Below are 23,396 nucleotides of genomic sequence, written 5' to 3'. Positions count from 1 at the left end.
CACTACAGTTGTATGGTGTCAGTGGGGCATTATATCAAGCAATACTTAGTCTTTATTTGAGTTGTAAGTCAGCAATTAGAATTGAAGGAAGTACAGGAAAATGGTTTGATGTTAAATCTGGTGTGAGACAAGGATGTACATTGTCCCCCTCTGCTATTCATTATCTATATGGATCACATTATGAAGGAAAGCGGTATTAAATCTGATATCAAAATTGGATATGTTAATGTCAACTCTTTGCATTCTGTGGATGATCTTATACTTCTAAATAAATCAGCTACAGGTCTGCAAGATTCCCTGACTAAATTGAATAACTTGTAATTAGATATGGTATGAAGGTCAGCAATAACAAGACAGAGACAATGAAAATAGGCAGAAGCATTGAAAATATCAACTGCATTGTGAATGGAGAACCTAAATCAGCTACTTAGACATGATTTTTAGTGAAGATGGTAAATTAAATATGGAAATAGACAACAGAATCAACAAAGCTGGTATGGTTGGAGGTCAACTGAATAAATTTATATGGAATAATAGAGAAATTAGTCAAAACACTGCAGTCTCTAGTCTTTGGTCAAACAAAGACTAGAGACCGCAGAAAGTATGAGAGTCTTGAGAAAGATTAGAGGGTGTGAACAGATGGCATCAATGGCAATATCATATTAAAAACGAGAAAGAACTTGACATTGTTAGCAGCCAGGAATGTGTTAGCAGAGCTAATCTCGGGTGGTATGGTCACTTAAACAGAATGGGAGAGGAAAGATTAGCAAAGCCAGTGTTCTCTGCCAGGTTGGCAGGAAAAAGACCAAGATATAGGTGGATTGATATGGTAAAAAGTGCTTTAGAAGATAGAAATATAAGATCTGACAATGTTGGAGCCTTGACAGGTAATAGATTGATTTGGAGAAAAATTGTAGATAGGAAGTTAGTAATGATGTAAATGTTTCATGTAGTACTATCATATCCTATAACACTCCCTTGAGGGTAAATATGAGGAATTTGATAATGATGATGACATGCAAGCACAGAGCTACTTAGAACTGAAGAGAATTATTTCCATGTACCCATAAGGAATTGTAGGTAAAACAAATCTTCCATGTAGCAAACTGCTTTTTCATGTTAATGATTATTGAAGACATTGCTTCTATATGAATTGGAAAGAAATAAGTCCACCTACATACAAACACAAAGGCAGTTTAACTTCATGCTAAACTGCCTTGTAAAAATTTGGCATTATTAATATTTTTAAAAATAGATCATAGTGCTCAACACTAATAATGAAGATAAATTTTTTGACTATTGGCCATTCAATTTCCTATTTTTAAATGTGTCCATTGAGACTCATTTTTGCCAGTGGACCTACAAAAGGTTCTACTTAAGAAGAAGCAGAGGAATTTTTCACAGCATTAGTGAGTGCAGCTGACATTAAAAAAAAAATAAATAAACTAGTTTCTGGAGATCCAGACAGCAGAGTAGAGAAATGAATACCATAATTATAGAAATGCTTTGGGAAGATTTCAAGGGAAGTGTAAAAGATGAAATTTTGTTCAGGACATGGACTCTTCATTGGTTCAGGATACAGAAGCATGTAGGGTACTAAAAAGGTTTGTGATTGAGTTTTGAACAGGATGAAAATGAATATCATATTCATAAGAAAAATATAACAAAGTTTTAAAATTGTATCAAAGTCAGGTAGCTTTCACAGATGAATTGTAGACTCAAATATAGGGTGGGGTGGGGGCGATTTTGTAAACAATTAAATCTTGGTCATCCAGTGACAGAATTTGAAGAATACATTCAGTAAGGGAGGTGCTTTGCAAAGTGCTTTGGAAGAATAAAAAAAAAATCAGAAGTTAAAGACAATTCTGGAAAGGTGCACTTATATTTAAAGGTCATGGCAGGTAATTCAGCAGTCTGCCTTGGGGAATACAGATTAAAATCCAAGATAGATAAGTTATGTGTAAAAGTTGCTAAAAATAAAAGTAATCGGAAGATTTTGGTAATTAAAATGATAAACATAATAGATATATATAATCTGCTCAAGATTTCCTTACTTCACTTTACAGCCTTCATTTTCTGCCTTTACTGCTCTCCTGAGTCTGACCATCATGCTACCATTTTTGACTTCCTATCACTAAAAATTGATTTCTAACAAAGTAATTACCCAAATTGGGAGATTTTCCTCATTGGGGACTTCAACATCCACAACACAAACTGGTTCCCCTATTCTAGCTTCACACATCAAGCTAGAAGGGAAGCTGTATCATTCATGACCTAACACAAATAGTTAATCTACCAACCAGAATATCAGGCAATCCTCATCATTCTACCAACATTGTTGACCTTTTCTTAACCAGCTCTCTCCCTTTCCCCAAATACACTGAATGTCTGCTCTCCCCTTGGCAATTTTAACCGCAATCTTATTCACGTTTCCTTCTTGTCCTCCTCCTAGCCAATCTTAGTCTCGTACCCTATGGCACTATAATTGTGCCAACTGGAATGACCTCCAGAATTTTTATGTTACTTTTCCATGGTCAGATTTGCTGTTTTCACTCTCCTAGTACAAACACCTTCACTGAACTAATAACTAATAATCCTCACTGGAATGAGCTTTCATTCCCTACTCCTCTGCAAACCCCCGACCTGTGTCCCTGGTTCTCAAAAAAATGTGCTTTTGCTGTCCATGATAAAAATGTAGTGCCTTAAATTAAAAACTTCAGCTTCTCATTCAGCTTACACAACAGCCAGAAACATGTAAAAGAAGTTATCAGTGATTCCAAAGCAGACTTCATAAGGAAATACAATAAACTTGCTTCCTGCTCAACTGGCAGTCAGTTCTGCCAGTTGAGCAGGAACTCTTAATCTCTTCTGTTCTCTTAATCAGAAACTTTCCTGTTACCACCTCTTTTGTATACTGATGGCACTGTGGTAACCTCTCCCAAGGAAAAGGTGGATCTCTTGGCATCAGTTTTTTTTTTCTTTTTTTCTCCAACTCTTGCCTGGACAACCAAAGCAAATCACCTCCCCTTAATACAACAAAACTGTCCACTGCATGCCTTCTCTGAACTTTCACCAAAAGGACATCAGGAAAAATCTTGATTATAATCTTGAGTCCAGATGGTATTCCTTTAGTTGTGCCCAAGACGTGCTCCAGAATTAACACTCATCCTGACTTATATAAATTATCATATTCTACTGGTGTTGTTACACCCTGATATCTTGAGAATATAGAATTCTCAGCTATCATGGTGTAACATGAAGAGCAAATAAATTAAAAACCCTGCATAAAAGATAATAGATGAATTATTTAAAAGAAAAAGAAATATCCTTGCATCCAATAAAATATAAAGGTGTTTGGTTGAACTAACTAACAAAAAGAAAGAATATATTAATGTTGTAATATGATATAAAAGAGAAAATTTAACTAAATAAGACAGGAAAGGATTAGTCATAAGAGATGGTATGTGAGAGGCTAGAGATTAAAATATTAAGTAAATTCATAGAAAATTTTGGAAAGGGGATTAAGTTAGAGGCTAACGGAAGAAGAATAGCAGACTATCGCTCAGGGCCGATTCCCGGATTGAGACATTGTTTGGCTCGCCGACCAAAGGTCGTTTGGCAGAAAAAAATGCCACCCTAATTGGTCGGTGAAGTAAAAACAAGTAGGAGGCAGAGAAAAGAAGTTAAAGAGGGTGCCATTAGAAGAGGAAGTATAAAAGGGTTGGAACCCCCCCCAAGGGGCTTTTTGGTTTCCACGTCGCGAGTTGTACAGCTGTTATATAGATGATTCAAAGTGTGTCCTAAGTTATGAGAGGTTAAGACCGCATAAGCAAAGTTCAATTCCAAAAGGAACGTATGAGAAACAGATTGTCGGAGAGGTTATACCAAGCTAGTTCAATCAGAAAAAAGGAAAAGACCCATATGAAAAACTCAAGAAAGAAAGGTACTGTAAAATATATCTAATGTTAACTAAAATTTGTCTGTAATAGGTATCATTATTCTAATACGGAACTGTTGAAGTGACCAAGGAAAATTTATACTAGGACTTTAGTATCTGACAGAATATATTAAAAGTAAGCTAGCTAGTGTTAATGTTATATGAATAATTAAGTTTCCTGAAAATTTTGCATGTCTATTGTAATGTATAGGAAAGTTAAAATGTCATAGTTGTGTGTTAGTGCAGTAAAAGGTTTAGTTAATCTACTTAAGTTTGAATAGTTAAATAGTGTGAATTAATCTTATATGTCCATGTCACATGAAGTTATGTGTTGAATTGTTATGGTGGCATGATCGTAATACCCATTATAGGATCATAGCCTAATTACTTGTAATAAGTTAATGTTAGTTTGTAAGTATTTAGTTTAGCATTGAATTGAGTAATAACAAAAAATTGAATTGTACCATGTTAAAGTTTTTAATAAACCTTTGTTCAATGATAAGAAAAGTTGTCTGAAATTGCTGTCCAATGCACCACTTGAAAAATACGGACCTAATCACGTGGGAAATTAATGTGTTAAGAAACAAGATAAAGTGTCACGACTGCAACATTGTTTCACTTTCAGACATATTTTAGTTCTTTCTCCTTGTTTTTGTATATAATATCTCAAACTAAATATCCCAAAAGGCGCAGTATAAATACAAATATTAGGGGTACTAAGGGGAGAAATAACTTAAGTATTAGTAAAAATTTTAGTGATATCTCGTGCGTAGATAATAGAAGAACATAGATAAGAGGAAATTAATTGGGACACAACAGTGTCTACCCAACAACATAGAAGCAAGCCTCTTATCCAAAAAGAGAGCCAACCTTTGTTTCTCTCTTTTTCTTCTCTTTCCAGCTTCTTCATTACTTGGAGACTCAAGAGTTAATTAGTCATCAGTACAGCTTCAACTATTCTTCAGCCAATCTCACCCACCTTTTAACACATGCTATGAAAAAATTTGGAGAAACTCGTGTTATCACTATCAATCCTATCATCAGATTCCCCCATCACTAAAAAATTCACACGTATACCACAGTAATTTTAATAATATGTAGATCTTTCATCTTAAGACATCATCAATACAGTTATTACAAACAATACTAGGAATTACATACAAAGGAACAGTTAGTGCGCATGCTTACATTGGAATCCTTCTATGCATACAGAACGTTTGTGGACTTCAAAAAAAAAAGATAAAGATTGGGCTGTAATTAAAATTAAATTAAAATATATCTGATGAATTTATTTTACACAGCTGAGGATAATAATTTCTCAGACCTTTGGAATAGTGACAGTCATTATGGTTCAGATTGGGCCTGTGACGTAAGGCCTCAGCACTTTCTTTATATAAACACTCATGTTTATATAAGGATCTATGTAGCAACTCGGTGTTTTTCCTTTGTATCCTATGGTTAGTGTTTTCAACTCTATGTTGTGTGAGGCCAGATTTGTGTGGTTTTCCAGAAATCTTGTAGGCATTCATATGATCTAGGCTTCGAGATCTTCCATAACCTTAAATATAAAGAGCCAGTAGGCTTCATTTCGGCGATATAAACATTATTCAAATTAAGGGGATATTAAATCCCACATTGTTTTAAAACCGAATAAAAAACTCAAAGATTGGAATCTGAGAGTTTCATGCCGAATATAGTAAACTATAAAAGTATCGGCGGATATTAGCGTGAGCTAATGCAAGTAATCCTAGTACGTAGTACAATCTCAGACAACTCGTTGCAAAGGTGGGGAAAGTTCTGGTCTGATACCAAGATTGGAATCTGAGAGTTTCATGCCGAATATAGTAAACTATAAAAGTATCGGCGGATATTAGCGTGAGCTAATGCAAGTAATCCTAGTACGTAGTACAATCTCAGACAACTCGTTGCAAAGGTGGGGAAAGTTCTGGTCTGATACCAAGATTAGCGATCAGAACTTTCCCCACCTTTGCAATGAGTTGCCTGAGATTGTATTACGTACTAGGACTACTTGCATTAGCTCATGCTAGTAACCGCCGATACTTTATAGTTTACTATATTCGGCATGAAACTCTCTGATTCCATTCTTTGAGTTTCTTATTCGGTTTTAAAACAGTGTGGGATTTAATATCCCCTTAATTTGAATAATCTTCCATAACCATTGTCTTAAACACTGCTCTCCTCATCATTCTCACATGGTGAATTTTAGTGCTCTTAAAATATGGTCCTGTTCGTATTACCTGGAAGGAGATCTTACTTCACTCCCTCTTACTTTTGATAAAGTTCCTATTTCTATTCATGGTCAGTTTTTTTTTGTCTTGGGCTGACTTTCACATTTAGCATATCTTGGCATAAACCTCTTCTTCTTTTTCTTCTTCATGTTAGATGTAGTATCTATTGCCCAAGACTTCATCTTCTTTAATAGTATCTTAATATTTTTCTAGGTCTTAAATTTTCTTAGGTCTCAAACTAAATTGAATCACAGCTGTTATTCAATTTAGTTTGTGAATCCTGGAGACTTACACTAGATGTATTTAGGAGTACAACATCATCTGCATAGAGCTAAGTTTGACTTCTCCAATTCTAATATCAGGCTTGATGCTACTTTCTTTCATAATGTAATCCATATAGATGATGAATAAGAGTAGACATAATGCGCATCCTTGTCTTAACCCCTGATTTTACATCAAACCATCTTCTTGTATTTCCTTCAATTCTAACTGCTGACTGATAGTCGTGACATTTCTTTATTTTTATTCTTTATTGTGTTCTCTAACTGATATCACTTATCTTGAATTATCACTGTGTAGTGTTATCACTTTAACTATATACTTCTATGGTCTATACACGCACAAACATCTGAACACTGTACTCTCTCATCTACAGTTAAATATATCCACACGATTGTCCAATTGTTAGAATGACTAAGTACATTAAATAAATTAACAAAGGGTAGACTTCTGAATAGAGTCTGATCCTCAGCAATAACGTTCTGGAGTTTCCTAATCAGGTTCTGGCAATATTTATTTGATCAAGCTGCGCCAGCCAGATCCCTAGATTAGAAATTCCTCTTAGCCAAGGAGTAACCCTCAGAAAATATGCTAAGTAAATCAATCTATTAATTACTCTTTATCTCAATTTTATTTATCTCTCTTAAAATACTTCAGTTTGCAGTCGTGGTCTCTGTCATATTATTCTTTCCCACTCAGATTCAAATGTTAGCAAGCAGTGCATTGGATTCAAATCAAGGCACAAAACAGGTTAAGGTAATCAAGATACATTTATTAGATTCCTAAGATTATACATTTACAAAAACACTCAATAGGAATAAAGCTATTCCAAGTTATAAGGTTAGACATAGCAACTGTAATTCACACATCATATCCAAGCATAGGCTAATTTCACTATACAGAATTCTTGTTAGCATCTTTTAAATATCCTTACTAGCTTACACATATTCTTAAAACATTCACATCGATAACTCTATAGATCGTTACTTATAACAAATTAACTACTACTCATTCACATAAATACTAAAGAAACAGCCTTTAGATTCTAGACACTGCTATCTAAATCTCGCTATCATTTTTTTATATTTTCCCTCCGAATGTTCGATCTCGTCCTTGGTGATTGACTCATGGGCTAGATTTGGACTTCGTTGTTCTGTCCTTCCATCGCATTCTCGACTGGAAACAGCATGACTCAGGTCGACCCACGTGGATGTATGAAGCGGCCAGCTTCGTCAAACTTACTTGGAAGAGTACCAAATATTTCTTCATCTGTTCTTTCCATACGACATCGCAAATCGACAGCAGAGACTAGCTGCCCACTATTGATTAGCTCCCGAACTCGAACTCCTCCCGACTCAACAAGAAATTCTCCAGCAACTCCAGATGAAAAAAAACCTAAAAAGCCCTGAACGGGAGGGAGGGGGAGACAAACCCATTTAATACCTCGTATCTCTAGCGTCCTCTTCACTACTACCAAACCTTCTTTTGCGCATGTCTCCTATTTTCATTTCTATCTTCCTGGAGTACTCCATACGCGTGTCACGTCTTCCTGGAAAAAAACATCGAGCGCATGCCACTTCGCACATAAACAATTTGCCGTCGGCTACACAATTTATCCGAAGTTGTTGTTAGTGGACTTTGAACTTCTTACTATGCTCTAACATATATCGTATACAGAATACTTCTTCCATTATAAAATCTTACAAATAAATGGCATCTTTCACCATTAATTAATATTTCATAATTTGTATTAGTATAATTCTTTAAACAAATTAGTATCTTTACTTATTTACAAGCATTTTTGTTATTGTTTTAGCTAAACTTGTTGAATCTTGAAACAAAATATTTTTCCAAGGAAATCCTTTCATTCAAGATCCAACACTATGTAGTGCTCTGTGTAACGTTCCATTCACCCCATAAAATTTCAGTATTTTGAAAAGCTTTTCTCTGAGCAGCTCTTGTCATATGCGTTTTCCATATCTACAAAACTGAAGTACAGATCCTTTTCATATCCCATGATTTCTCAACTATTTGTCTTATAGTGAAAATCTGATCTTGACAACCTATTTGGCCTGAACCCATCTTGTTCTTCTCCAAATTTCTCTTCCACAATCTTTCTCAACCTCTTTTCAGGTATACTTGCATAAATCTTACCTGGAACACTTAATAGAGAAATTCCTCTGTAATTCTCACATTCAGTTTTATTCCTTTTTTGTTTAAAAATGGGTACTATGAGAACTCTCCTCCTCAATCTTTGAAACTTCCACCTTCTGACCAAGCCCTCTGAAAGCATTTATGGTTGAATATCATTTACTCCAGTTGCCTTTCCACATTTCAAGTTTTTGATAGCTTTTTTTTTTTTTTTTTTTACAAGTATTGATATGTACTCCTCTTTGCATTTCTCTTGAAAATTTTCTAGTATGGTTCTGTCACCGCTTGATTTGTTTAACAGTCTTTCGAAGTAATTACGCCAGACATCTAGGATATCCTTATCTTCAGTTTTCGTATCACCATTATCATATTTGATTCCTTTTCCAGTACTCTTTGCTCCATTTCTAAACTTCTTCAATAGCCTACTATTAAAGTTTTGCCACCTTCCTGATATTTATTTTCTATATTCTTACCAGTCTTCCATTGACTTTTGTTTAGCTATAATAAATTTAGTTTAATCCTTTATCCAAGTGTAAGCAAACAAAGTTTGCGGCTGAAATTATCTTCAGGATTGAGGTAAGGTGGTGCAACTCCAAGCAAAGGTGGACCAAGCTCTCATCACTCCTTGTCTCAGTATCTCCCATAATGCAATGGGTAGTGGTCTTCCCTTAATGCATAGCAGTATACAGGTCTGCAAAGAGATGTGCTCTGCATTATGGGTGATACTGAGACAAGGAGTGACGAGAGCTTGGTCCACCTTTGCTTGGAGTTGCCTGGTGTTGCACCACCTTACCTCAGTCCTGAAGATATTTTCAGGTGCAAACTTTGTTTGTTTAGCTACTTTTACACATTGCTTATCTCTCTTACATTTTTCTCTGTATTCTTTTAGAGCATCTACCAATTTATTTGCTAGGAACTTCTTGTGTCCACCATGATTTTTTAAAATTTTTCTATCCTTGCAGAGTTTGCTACTGAGACTCCAAGGTTTGGTTCATGTTTTGATTTGTTTAATTTTTTCTTCAGTAATGTTTGTATAATTGAGTCTACACTTCTAAAAGCTGCTAAACTTTAATTCTTTTTAAAACTTTTTTACATGCTGAACTTTCCAATGTGATATACATTTTTATCCTTCTTAGTACAACTTCAGGTCCTCTGTACACTCTTGTATCCTGAACAATCATGAAGATATCACTATCAACAATGACTTAGTGAATGAGAATTTTCTTATTTCTTGTGTCTTCGTTCCATGTGAACTCGTGCACATCCTTTTGTTTAAAAATGGTGTTAGTAATGCCTAGTCCGTGTCATAAGCAGAAGTCTAGTAAATACTTACCGTTATTATTAGCTTTGCCTTTTCTCTGAATTTTCCCAAAATGTTCCTATATGCCTGGTGGGATTCATTTCCTACTCTGCTTGTTCAGATCTCCAACAAGGACCACTTTTTCCATTTTCTTTATGTCAGCTGTGTGCTAATGACTCAAAAAAATTTCTCCACTTCTTCCTTGGAAGAACCTTCTGTGGCACTATAGGCATAAATAAGTTTCATTGTCCATGTCCCCATTTTGAAGTTTGCTCACATAGCTCTACTTGAAACTGCCTTCCGATCAACAAGTTTATCTTCATGTTTGTTGTTGAATGCTATCGCTACTCCTTCCTTTCCTTGATCATTATTGCCTGAAAATAACATCCTATACTTATTATTTATGTAAGATCTCACCTGTTTTTGTCTTCTTTGTCTCATTAATGCTAATTATGTCCATGTGGTACTTTTCCACTTCTGTAAGTTCGATTTCCTTTCTACTAATACTCCTTATATTGATGGTTCCTATCTTCAGTTCTTTTGATGTTTGGTTTATTCTTCTACTTGTAGATGTTGAGTTGGAGCTTGTTCCAGTAGCTGAGTTTTCGCTGTTTGTCCTGGTTTCCTGATGAAAACAGCAGGGATCTTGTTTACCTGAGCAATCCCAACTAACATGAAATCTCATCAACTTTTATTTTGTGGGTTTAAGCCAATAGAGAGTACAATTTGGTTGGCTTAGTCCCAAATTGCCAGCCCCATCCTCATTCATTCAGTACCCAGTAGATACCTACTAACAGGACATACCACATGAAGGTGAGGATTGGACATTAGATCAGAGCCCCAGTCAGTTCTCTGCATTCCTGAAAGGTGATGTGGAGGTCTCCTCCCAGTTATTTAACTTTGAGTGACCCCTTTATTCAAGTCAATAGTTTATATTCCAGTCCTGTATTTTTCCAGTTTATTCTATCAAATGCCTTAGCATAGTTTAACAGTATCACAATAGATCCATTCCTGTTATCCAACTCAGCCATAACGTTGTTATAAAATGTGAGTAATTGCTATGGCATGATTAGCCTTTAGTAAACTCATGCTGTTTTCCTTGTAATTTTTTTGTTTTTACAGTTTATGGACCTGCTACTGCTCTGAGCAGAAAACTTTTACATGACTTGATGACTGTGCAGAACTTCAATAGTATTTTTTGTAATGATGTCATTACAAACTAACATTATATATAACATATAATATTACATTATAACATTTAACTTTTTCTATCTCACCTAACTTGAGGTTTTTGCAACTAGATGATGCCACAAAAGCAATTGCTCCAGCCAATCATTGCTCTGTCTGAATATAGGAAGTCCACCTATTTCATTCCCAACGAGGCCCACCAGCCAGCCAAGATCACGACCTAGCTGGGCAAATCCATTAGCAGTTAATAAACCACTTAGAATACATAGTGTCAGGAAAGTAAAGCAAAAAGAACCATGCAAATAATGACTTAGAACTTGTGTGGCAACAATTCAGTTTGTTCAGGAGCATCTTTTTCATTTCCAGTTTAGAGAGGATATTCTCAACCCACTTTTGTATGCAAATTTGAAAAAAAAGGGAAAAAAGACTTATAGAGATATGCATAAAATCACTTCAAAATCTCTATTGAATGGAGTTTAATTTTCAAGAGTCCTGTCACTTTAATTTAATTTTATTTTCATTAGAGGTCAGGCCAATAGAATAATGTTGATCAAATCATTGTCTCTTTAGCCTACTGTGTGAAATGTAATATAGCTTCTCTCTCTCTCTCTCTCTCTCTCTCTCTCTCTCTGTGTGTGTGTGTGTGTGTGTGTGTGTGCGTGTGCGTGTGCTCTTGATGACCTTAATATGAAGGTCGAAATGTTGGGAAATTAAAATAATTATTTTTATTTGTAGAGTCCATAATTTGTCTAAAATGAATGCTGATCACTGTGTACACTAAAGGAAAGTATTAAACTAGTGTGTGTTTTCTTCAAGCTTTGCCACCAATGCTGGAGTGTGTCAACATTCTGTCCTATCACCTACTCTCTTTCTCCTGTATATAAATGACTTGCTCTTAGTCACCGCTAATCCTATCCACAGCTTTGCAGATGATAGTACTTTCAATTCATCCTATTCATTTGACAAACTATACAGTGGTCTGACATCCCAGGGTACAATCTATTGCCTTAAACATTGATCTACATACTATCCTTCAATGGGAGTGAGGACAATCTTGTCACATTCTTGTCCACCAAAACAGTCTTGACTTTTCTCTTGTAAAAGGGATCTCAGGTCACCTACCCTTATCCTCAGTAATACACAAATCACAAGACAAGAGCAGATCTCTCTGTCTCTCTCTGTTTGGACTAACTTTTACCTCCAATCTCTCTTGGCAAACACGTTACATTGGTCACTTCTTCGGCATCCAAAAAACTAGGCATTCTCTTTTGTTCAAGATACTATTTTGCACCCAACCAACTGTAAACTGTATACAAATCCCAAATCCACTTATGCTTAGAATACTGCTTTCATGTTTGTTGTGGTGCACCTAACAATATCCAAAAATTGCTTGACACTGCCCAGAGGCAAGTAATTCAGCTTAATAGGATCTCTCTCCTCTCTTACAGATTTACTTCAACTTCTGTCTCACAGATGTATTGTACTATAGCAAACACACCAAACATACTGCTCCTCTTTTATTTATTTATTCCGTCCACTTCTGTCCTCTGGAACAGCCTTCCTCATGAAGTATTTCTAAACAGCTACAACTTGCAACTCTTCTTCATCTGCACCTGAGACATGGGGTGCAGATGTACTTACAGAATGTGCTTATGGAATCAATATGTATTTAAAAAAATCCCAGGAAGTGTAGCCTACAGTTCTGTTTGTATATAGATAACTAGCAAGAATTTAATTTAAGTTATAGATTTTAAATGTAATCTTTAATTTGTAAGCATTCAATACACAAGTTGAGTAAGCAAGCATTTAATATTTTTAATATTTATAAATGTTTATCAAGATGTTAGTAAGTAGTCAGCCATACCAGAAATCTATAACATTTAACTTGTTTTATCTTTTCTTTTAACGAAATAATCAAATATAGCAGGTTTTTTTTTTGTTTTTTAGCTGATCGTTTGTCTGAAAAATGTTGTTTGTTTTATATCCTTTTTGAATACATTTTTCCATGTTATGCTACATATGTATATATCTATAAAATGCTCTATCATTTAACATGCATATAAATTTAAAAAAAAAAGAAACATTTGTACTCTCAGGTGTTCTTGGTTCTCCTCGCACATGCCTTCATTCTGTGATAACAGTCCTTGATCAAGGTGCTGATACAGCCAATTATCCAGTGGCAATCCATACAGTTCCTCGCATTGCAGAGCTCTCATATCACCTAATTTATATGCTATGTGTAAATAAAGATACTTCTGGACCCACATTGCGGTATTTGCGGACCACTCATGATTTTTTATTTAGACATTTACAATTTCTTCCTTTTAAACCAACATGTAAGTACTTGTTCTTTTATTGCTATTTTTAATAAATTTTATATATTATCACTACTCATTTTTTGTCTTTTTATGTAACATACACTTAACTCTCACTCTGGCAAATATCATTATAACAAACTTGCTTTCTATAGCAAGTCTTATAGTCTTCTCAAAGGTCTCTTGCCTAAAACCTCATAGGTTTAATACTATTCTAAAACAAATTCACTGTAAGCTCACTGTCCAGGCTAACAAGCTATGCTTGCAGTCCCTGCTGATTTGCTCTGATGAGAGATTGTTTAGTGGATTCTGAAAATAGTGCAGTTAACTCTCACAGTGGTAAACTGTTGGAATCCTCAAAAGTAGTTTGTTATGTTTGGATAATTTGCTGCAGTGAATTTCCTTGAGAATAGCATATCTGTTGTCAGGAGAGTGTTATAATGGTATTTGCTATAGGTAGGAAGATTGATGATCTGAGATAGGTCATTGCTGATGGCAAACACCTCAGCATCCCTGCCTGCTTGATTGGTGAAACTGAAAAAGGGGAGCCAATATGAGTTGTGGACATTGAAGTCCACCAAAAAGGATGACTTCACTATTAGAATATTTAGACTTCAGAAACTCAAACTTTTTGAGAGAGAGAAAGTTGAAGAGGCCAGAGTGGTTGACAGAGTTTGGAGAATAATAGAGGAAGGATATGAAAAAGGCAGGTTCATTTGGTATATAAATTGTAACATGCCTATTGATACTCATGATTAAACTATCATTCCAGTCTTAACAATGGAATAGAATATTTATTTATTATTTGTTTTTATTTTAGGTGGGAGATGAATATCATCACCTGGAGACCATCTCGCCACTTATTGGAGGCTTGAAATATCTTGAAAAAGTTCCATGTTTGGTCTTCAGAGCAGGACTTCTGGACTATGTAAATAATACATCAAAAATCCAAAAGAAATATATAAAATTGATAAAAAAAATGGGGAAAAAATTCTTAGCCCACCCATGGTACAAATGTATTATAGGTTTGTTAATAACCTTTCATGGGTGGTTGAGCATTAAAAAAAAGTTAAGCAACCTCCTGATGATGTTAGCTATATAGATAGCGAAATATGTAGAAGAAATCCATCTAGTATAAGTAAAAAAAAAACGTATATGAGTTAAAACCTGGTATTTATCATTCAAACAAATCTATTCGTAGTGAATCACATAAAAATTAAATTAGTGCATTAGGTTGGAGAGTGGCTCTCTGAGGAAGACAATATTTCTCCCGCAACTTGGGGGGGGGGGATACTTCCCCCCCCCCCAAGTTGTTGGGGGTGGTATCCCAGAAGAGGAAACTCCCTAGTGGTCTGTCTTGGCAGTCTGCTTTAGGGTCATCACTGTTAACCTGTAAGTTAATGATATTGGGGAGATTTGAATGGGGATATTCAATTGTTTGAATATAATGCAAAGTTGGGAAGAACTGTGAGCTTTACAAGATTACTTAAACAGACTGAGTGAATGGGCACATGAGTGCATTTGTCAGTTCAGTGTTGCATAGTATAAGGTTTTAAAATTTGGAAAACAAAGATGGGATGTAGAGCTTACACTTACTGATATATTGGAGGAGGAGAGGAAATAAGAAAGATCTTGGAGTAATCATGGATGATGATCTAAAATTTAGAGGGTATGTCAAAATTATAAGGATTACATAATAAATTCTAGTAATGATGTGGGGGACACTTAGTTTTAGAAGTAAGGAGATTCTGGTTCATTCTATAAAGCCTTAGATCACGTATGGACTGCTGTGCACAGATTTGGTCACTTGGTTTCAAAAGATTGAAGAAATATTGGAAAGTTTCCAGAGGTGATTGACTAAGGTAGTTTCTAGTGTCTCTGGAATGTTAAGTATACAGAGAGGTTGAGAAGATGCAATTTATAGTCTTGTTGATAGGAGGAGAAGGAATGATGGAGACATACAAGTTGATAAAGAGGTGTTATAGGATTAACATTAAAAAGGTTTTCATAAGATGGTGGGAGATGGGGGAGGGGGAGAACAAGACGTCATTCCTAGATGTTGTATAAGAAGGGTGTGAGCAAACTAGCGAGAAGAGTTTTCTGCATGGAGAGTGGTGAATGATTGGAATGCATTGCCTGAGAATGAAAAAAAAAAAAAAGTGATTCTGAGCTTCACCTTAGTAATGGAAGACTTTTTATTGAATCAGCAGAGCTTAAAAACCAACCTAACCTCAATAAATATATAACTGTATGAAATGCAAGGAAGTATAATTCTTAGACTACCTACCAGTGCTCACTGAAGGTTTTCATCTCATCTGTTCCGCTTGCTATGTTTCGAAATTCTTATATTATGTTTCCAATCATGCCTCTTTGACAGATCCAAAATATTGGTGTGATTAAACCTTGAATTCATTCCTAGCACTATCTTCATTTCAGTAAATCATAAAATGGGCTTCAACCAGCATTAAGCTTAAGCCTAAATACACACATGTACTTAAAACAGTATGTGGTGTGGAAACGACTTTGCAGTTAAGATTGGAATCTGATAATATTATAAGATTTGTCCATGCCTCTAACTAGAACATTCATTCTTGATCTGAGATGTGGCAAAGTATGGGAAATTTATGGTTAAGAGGAGGAAATATGTGAAGCTGCAGAGCTGGTGATTATTGCAAACACAGGAAGAAGCTTGAACAGTGGCATAAGGAACTTCATTGTTAGCTGTGTATGAGAAATGATCAATTTTTTTTTTTTTTTTTTTTTTTTTTTTTTTTTTTTTTTTTTTTTTTTAATTTATGAAAGCAGTATCATATTGCTTACCCAGCATCAGGCAAATCATTCAGGTGGGAGTTAAATGGATAAATAATATCATCAACACAGTGGAAAACTCAAATCACAGGTAAAAATACTAAATAATTTAACCAGATCCTTTTCCAATAATTGAAGGATTAAAATAAGAAGATAGTCTCTCTCCAATGCTTTTTAACTTTGCTCTGGAATACATTATCCATCATTGGCAGTAAATGCTGAAGACACCTCTAATAAACAAATTAGTTCAGATTATAGCATATACAGATAGTATTAATATCATGCTAAGAACCAAACAGAAAGCAGAAAAATATACTCAAAATTAGCATATGAGATAGGACTAAAATGTAATCAACAGGAAACTAAAATAATGATTAATATATCAGGCAGAATCAGTGTTAATTGATGTAAATGTGAATATTGGGAACCTTGAAAACATGGGAAAAAGGAGTATTCAGGCATTTTATTCTCTCTTGTGTATTCAGCTCAGAAAGATATTCATAAATGTGAATGATAAAGAAAAATCATCATTGGTACCTTATTACCTTAAGTATAATTATCTTTAGTTTAAATAGTATACACTAACTTTCTTATACTCTCTGATGTCATGGACTCCATATGCTGTCTGGATTTGGACAATGATTGAAGTAACTATTCTTATATGAATTGGCCACCCGTTACATTACTAGCTCATATTAATTATAATATTGTGCTTGTGTATGTTATTCATTTACTTATATGATATTCTTTAATGTCATTTTAATAGCCAATGGTACATCTAAAGTGTGGTTAACATGTCAGCAGTCTTGGTTATTACGAGCAATTGCAGTAGAACTAAGAATGACAGCAATGCATCATCAACGCTCCCATGTCCAGCGTCTTCTGCATGCATTCCTTGATGATGTTCCCACTATAGGAACTGGTAAGTTTTGTTTTTTGCTTGATTGTTAAAATTATGTCTTTCATTCAAATTAAGAGTCTGTTTCTGATAATAGAAAGATGAAATGATGGAACAAAATGTGTTTTTTGGGAAGTTTTTGGTATTGAGACCACATTATGTAATTAAAGAGTATAATAAAAAATAAACAATTGAAATCTGACAAATTTCATAAGTCGTAAGACATACATCATCAGGGGTACTTGTGTTTTAAGATTGTCTTTATAAAGAAGATTTTTACTCTTCCAATTGGTGCAATGTTTCTTTTTAGAATCCAGAATGTTTTAAATGTTTCTTTTTAGAATCCAGAAAATCACTGACTCAAGACCAATTACAAAAAATATACCCATTTAATAAAACTAAAGCAATATATATATATATATACACTTTAAATAAAATTACATAACTACAAAATACTGGATCCAAGGCCTTCTAAAATAAATCTACACTAGAGATTTTCTTATGCAAAAAATTAAAATCATTCATTCTCTGACTCATCCTATTATTGGATTGTTTAATATATACTTAAACAATACCTATACGTCTACCAGACTAAACACCTTGTTTTCACAATAACAAAATGTTCGTAGTCAGTTTCTTTGTTAAGGCTTTTTTCTGAAAATATGAAATTTTCTTCTTTTCCGTAGGATTCTTTTTTTTCTCCCTTATATAGCATACAATATTATTCGCTCCTGTCTCACTGAAGTATAACTGTGCTTACCTCTTGCAGTTCTATTTTACACACAGTTTACTATACCAGAGAAAAAAAAGTTTCCACTATTTCATAAACAACAGATCTAAGTTGAACTAAATTTGTCACCTTTTCCAGTAGAAATAAATAGATCCAGCATCCTTAAGACAGAAGAAACTTTCCAATCAGTGCTTCCTCGAACATTCAACAACTTTAAACTGGAGGAGTTGCAACTGTCAACAAGTATTTACTAAATACTTGTTGACAGTTGCAACTCCTCCAGTTTAAAGACTCACAGTTCTACAATTCCTTTTTGGAATCTTCTATTAATATTCTTCCAACTGTCATGTAAAACATTAAAACTTCCTAAGAGCAAAATCTGTGGTCTGTGTTTTTCCATTAGCTCTCTCTTGTTTTTCTCTCATTATCTCAATACCAAATGCTCTATCTTTCAGCTGTCTATCGCCCATCAAGCTCCTCAGCTAACATGCACACTCCATGTAAGTGGCAAGCGAGAAGTTAAGAATAATGGCTGACACATTGTCTCCGTTAGCATAACAAGAATGTCTTTTCAAAACACAACACCTGATAATTTTAAATTACAATAACTAGATTGCAAGTAACACAACTATAAGAATCTAGTAAGCACATAAAAATTTGAAATGCTTTACATTTCAGTTTGACAATAATAATATCAATAACGGGCACATCGCAAGTGCCGATATTACGAAACCAAAACTAATAATATATTAACATAAATAATTTGTAAAATAATTACACTGGAACCTAAAAAGTTTTACACAAAAAAAAAACAAGCCTGTTAGCAAATAATTACACATATTAGATGTTTTTGATAACTTTACAACTGTAATATATAATTGATAAACCAAAATACAAATGGCAAATCTGTTACTGCATGTGTGTTGGAACATTGCTAGTTGTTGCTGTCATGTTCTGTGGTATCATGTGTGTTATATCCTAAGTCTGTGGCAGTTAAATTTTTGATGAAAGCAGACCATACTTGATGTAAAATTAAGCCTTGATTTTTATTGCATTTGGTAGGCTTTTTTAAATTTTCTTGTAAAACAGTTATGATCAATATATGACATTTTTCTTTGTTGTCAAAGTACTCGATGTTTTAATTGTTAATAGGCTTTTGTTGTGTAAAACTTTTAGGTACCAGTATCCCTAATGATGTAAGTCTTACAGCTTACGAAACTTATCGGGTTTTAATTGCTTATTTTTATTAAAATCTTTAATTAAATAATAATATGGTATCAATACTGAAAATTTTCTCAATACTGAAAACAGAACTGCTAAGCCACAGAAAGTTGTGTTTGCAAAATGTTTTGTTGGCATGGTAAAAGTATGCATAACAACAAACATTTTGACTAACTTGTTTAAATATTAGGACTCTTTCCCTAGTTGTGGCTAATTTCGTCGGCTTGGTTGGCCGAGTGGTTAGAGTATCCACTCTCCAGCCAAAAGGCTGCTGGTTCGAATCCCGCCATGGGCATGGATGTTTGTGATTGTCTGTGAAAATACTAGTGGTGGTGGGTGGTAGATGGCATTGGTGTAGTTGTGGTTCGTTGTAGTTGGTGGATTGAGTGGTGGAGACAGAGTTATAGAGTAAGTGCCCTCCCTGGAGGTGTCACATAATAATAATTTTCACTAACTTTTTTCCTTCAGTAGTTCAAGTATCCAAATGAGTTCCTGTTACTTGTGCTTGTTGAAAATTTGGCATCACACTTCTTGCTTCAGCACCATGGAAGATGTGGTAGATACATTTTTATTTCAGGATGGGAATAATTTCTTAAACATGCCTCAGCCATACAACTTCAGTAAATTTCATTTTGACATGAACTTTTTGAAAGACCTACTCTTGACATAATCACATGCTGGAATTATAAATTGTAATATAAGTAATGTTCATTTTTACAGTTAAAAGTCACTGTTCTTAGGTTTGTTATATTTTTACATATTCGGTGCTGTATCAAGCAGGATGATATATATTCACTTCACTCTATATTCAGGTATGATCACTTTGTGATAATTAGCACAAAGATAATTCCAAATATTCTTAAGTACATTTTTTGGTACATTTAATGATCTTGACAGAGACTAAAAATTACTGAATTTAATTTCAAAATATTACATATAAAGAATCAAAATTAGCCATCTTTTAATTATTTTCTGATTTTTCTTCATGTTTTATATTTTCCTTTCTTCACTTGACAAAACTAGGTAAATATACAGTGTTTGGGAACAGAGGTGGTGAAAATTCTTCTTGAAAGTGAAGGAAGAAGAAAGAAATGTGCATTTGTTTGTGTGTAAAGAAATGAGAGCAAGAAAGCTGGATTAAAATTGATATCTTCTGATATCTTAGTGTTTGAATAATGAACATATGAAGTGCAGTGTATAACTTCTCCTGGTCATTGCTATTTTTTGGTTGTAGAAAGTGATAGGAACATTGTTTGAATTATTTCATCGTCATCATTATTATCAGATTTCAGATTGTAACCTTGGGGGGTGGGGGGTACAAGATGTTATAAAGTCTGTACCTCCCCCATCATGACCAACTTTCTGTTTTTCTCCAAATTAGTTTATCTGTCAGGACCCTATTATCATATGCTCTTATGTTCCACTCTTCTAAGCATTTCTTACTCTATCAATTCATCTAGATATTTGGCTTCCCCTGGATCTTTTTTCTGTCATTCTGGCCCAAAAATATATAAAAAATATATTTTGCTAACCTTTTCTCTCCTGTTCTGTTTAAATGACCTTATCAGGTGAGATTAGCTGAGCTAACATATTCCTGAATGCTGAAATGGCATGTTCCTTCCTAATATCCTAATTTTTAATATAGTTCTGCTATTCATGCTATCTGTTCACTTTCAGAGGTGAACAGGTAGAATGGTATAACTTACTTAGAGCTCTTGTATGTATGGTCTCCTGGTCTTTGATTTCAAGCCTTTTATTTCTAACTTAGCTCTCATATTCATAAGTTAAAATGGGTTTGAACAATGCCTTGTACACAGCTAATATAGTATTTTTCCTAATTTCACTTTTATTCCATATAAATTTATTTAGCTGGCTCCCTACCATACCAACTTTGTTTATTCTGTTGTCTATTTCCCTATTTGATGTATAGCAGTATGTAGAGTATGTTTTTGGTGTTCCTGTATTTTCACAGTCTTTGTCTTTTTATTGCAGGTTTTCATGCTAAATTTATTACAGATCTTATTCAGTTTAGTTAGTGAATCCTGCAAACTTGTCTACTTGGTTTAACTTTGGAATAAGTTCAACTAAACATGTGCTCCTCATTTTTATCATTTTTAAAAGTGATTTCCTACATGAATTTCACCTAGTGAAACTACAGCAGCAATTCTTACAATGATTAATATCACTGACAAACCTGTAACACTTACAGGGACCATAATAGTCTTTTATTCATATAATATTGAATACATGCAAGCACATTCTAATGCCTTCCACAAAAAGCAAAGGCATGGCAACAAAACCCTACTACAGCAGTGTTCTGGGCATATCTGTTTGCAACTATAGACTAGACATCACAGACACAAAAAAAATGGCATGCAATTTCTGTTGCCAGCAGTCACATGCTCACTGCATAAAAATCAATGAATTGTCATATAAACTTCTCATGAATTTGAACAAACTTTCTTCTGTCCACTGTGCCTCTCTTCAGTAAAAAAGTTCCTGAACTTAGAAAAACATGTTGAAAGCTTTCAGCAGTGCCTCACTGCTATCAACAAAACTTTCTCTCTCAAAATCAAATCAACTGAAGACAAGCTAGAAAAGATTCATGATCAATGCTTTGACTTTGTCATCCATCATCAACATTACCAGCCAGTTCTGTAGCCTCATTGTGTCAATGGTGTATGACTCGATCAAGGCTGAAAAGAAAAAATACAGTGCCATTATAGAAGAAAAGAAAAAGAACAGATTATTACAGTTTGATGAAACATGGGAGTTAAAAGGTTTTATGATATATTCTTTCTTGTGGTTATATCAATTGCTTTAATATCATTTTTGTTCTAGGTGTTATCAGACCTCTTCCCCACACCCCAATACTTAACCTCCACACCAAAAGTGATGATACTGTGAAGGAAGTCATCATTAAACAAATGGAAAAATCCAGTGTCAATTAAAGACAAATAACTATATGCCACCACCTAAAACCTATAAACAAATGAATGGTTTGAGACAAACTTCCTGCATCTGGTGAAAGTAACCTGTGACTCACACCAGCAAATGCATCAGAACTGTTGGTGGCATTGAACAACATCAAAGTCACTTCTCCCCTAATTACATATACAAAGCCTGACCTTACCTTACTGGCCTTACCTTCAGCCAACATGAACAAGGACAATGACTCAGCTGCCAACTGGAAGAAAAACAAAGTGGTGACAAAACACATAACATCAACTATAAAAGAGATATACTAGTGTGTAAATACAAGTGCTGTTAATAGCAACTTGAAAACCAAAGTACAAGTACTGCATACAGAACATGTATAGCCTTCTTGGTCAACAACAAAAAACTCCACAGAGACTTCAAGATCTACATTACAAATATACGTGGTCTCAGATGCAACCTTAACAGTGTCGATTTCTATCTTCAATCTACAAAATTCCACTTGCTTTTCCTGACAGAAAAACTCAAATTTCATCTTCTCCAAGTACTACCATCTCAACTTCCCTAAATAGATACTCTTCAACTCCTTTCACCTTAAGGGTGGTTGTGCATATGTTCGCTCTCAAATACCATGGCAGATTCTAAGGAGATTCTAAGAATTCAGCTTAGAATCTCCTTACTGTAATCATCTTTAGCTGGAAACTTCTCTTTCCCACTCTGTCAAATACATGTACTGCCTATATTAATCTCTCAATGTCACCAACCACTCAGAACTCTTGATTTCCAATCCTTGAGAATTGATGTCCTTCACTCCAACTTTTCTAACAGTGAGATTATCTTTCTTGGTGATTTTAACATCCACAATATAAACTAGCTTTCCTTCTCCAGCTGCACAGAACAGGCAGGCAGAGATGCTGAGTCATTTGCCATCACAAACAACCTTATGCAAATAGTTCACATGCCATGAACTTGATATGGGTATACAAGGAGTTTATTTCTCTAGGAACTGAAGTAATTCTGACTCTGATTGAGATCGGATTGCAAATATATCATTAACAAAACATGACTACTATACGAGACTGAGGAAATACTAGACAACCCCAGCCACTCTCCAAACACTCTGGACCTCTTTCTCACTGGTGATCCTCCCCCCCCCCCCCCCTCCAATGTACCGAGAAGGTTATATTTCCCTTAGATAATTCAGACTTTGTGATTATCTCTTCCCCACTGAGCAACATCCATTATAAGAATGCCAAGTGGGATGATATCTGAGATTTCTATACCTCATTCATTTTGTTGGATTATTGCATTTAGCCTTCCGACCTAAGTATATGCACACCACTGAAGTAATCCTCTCTGGAATAGAAACATATATTCCCCATT

General features: G+C 34.7%; 1 protein-coding gene across 3 annotated transcripts in view; it reads left to right on the top strand.

Annotated features, from left to right (window-relative positions):
* Nup205 (nuclear pore complex protein Nup205) overlaps positions 1-23,396 on the top strand; it is a 610,691-nt gene that overhangs the window by 342,024 nt on the left and 245,271 nt on the right. For all 3 annotated transcript variants that reach the window (XM_090405724.1, XM_090405715.1, XM_090405707.1), the window contains exons 22-23: positions 13,201-13,440; positions 16,994-17,149. In XM_090405724.1, the coding sequence (XP_090261850.1) occupies positions 13,201-13,440; positions 16,994-17,149 (396 nt within the window). The remainder of the gene's footprint in view (positions 1-13,200; positions 13,441-16,993; positions 17,150-23,396) is intronic.

This window comes from Typopeltis vanoorti, chromosome 2 (genome assembly GCF_054136105.1).
Source record: "Typopeltis vanoorti isolate ZY-2024b chromosome 2, IOZ_Tvanoo_1.0, whole genome shotgun sequence".
NCBI classification, from domain to species: Eukaryota; Metazoa; Arthropoda; class Arachnida; order Uropygi; family Thelyphonidae; genus Typopeltis; species Typopeltis vanoorti.
The sequence above is the reverse complement of the archived record's forward strand: the minus strand, read 5'-3'. Positions and strand labels throughout refer to the sequence as shown.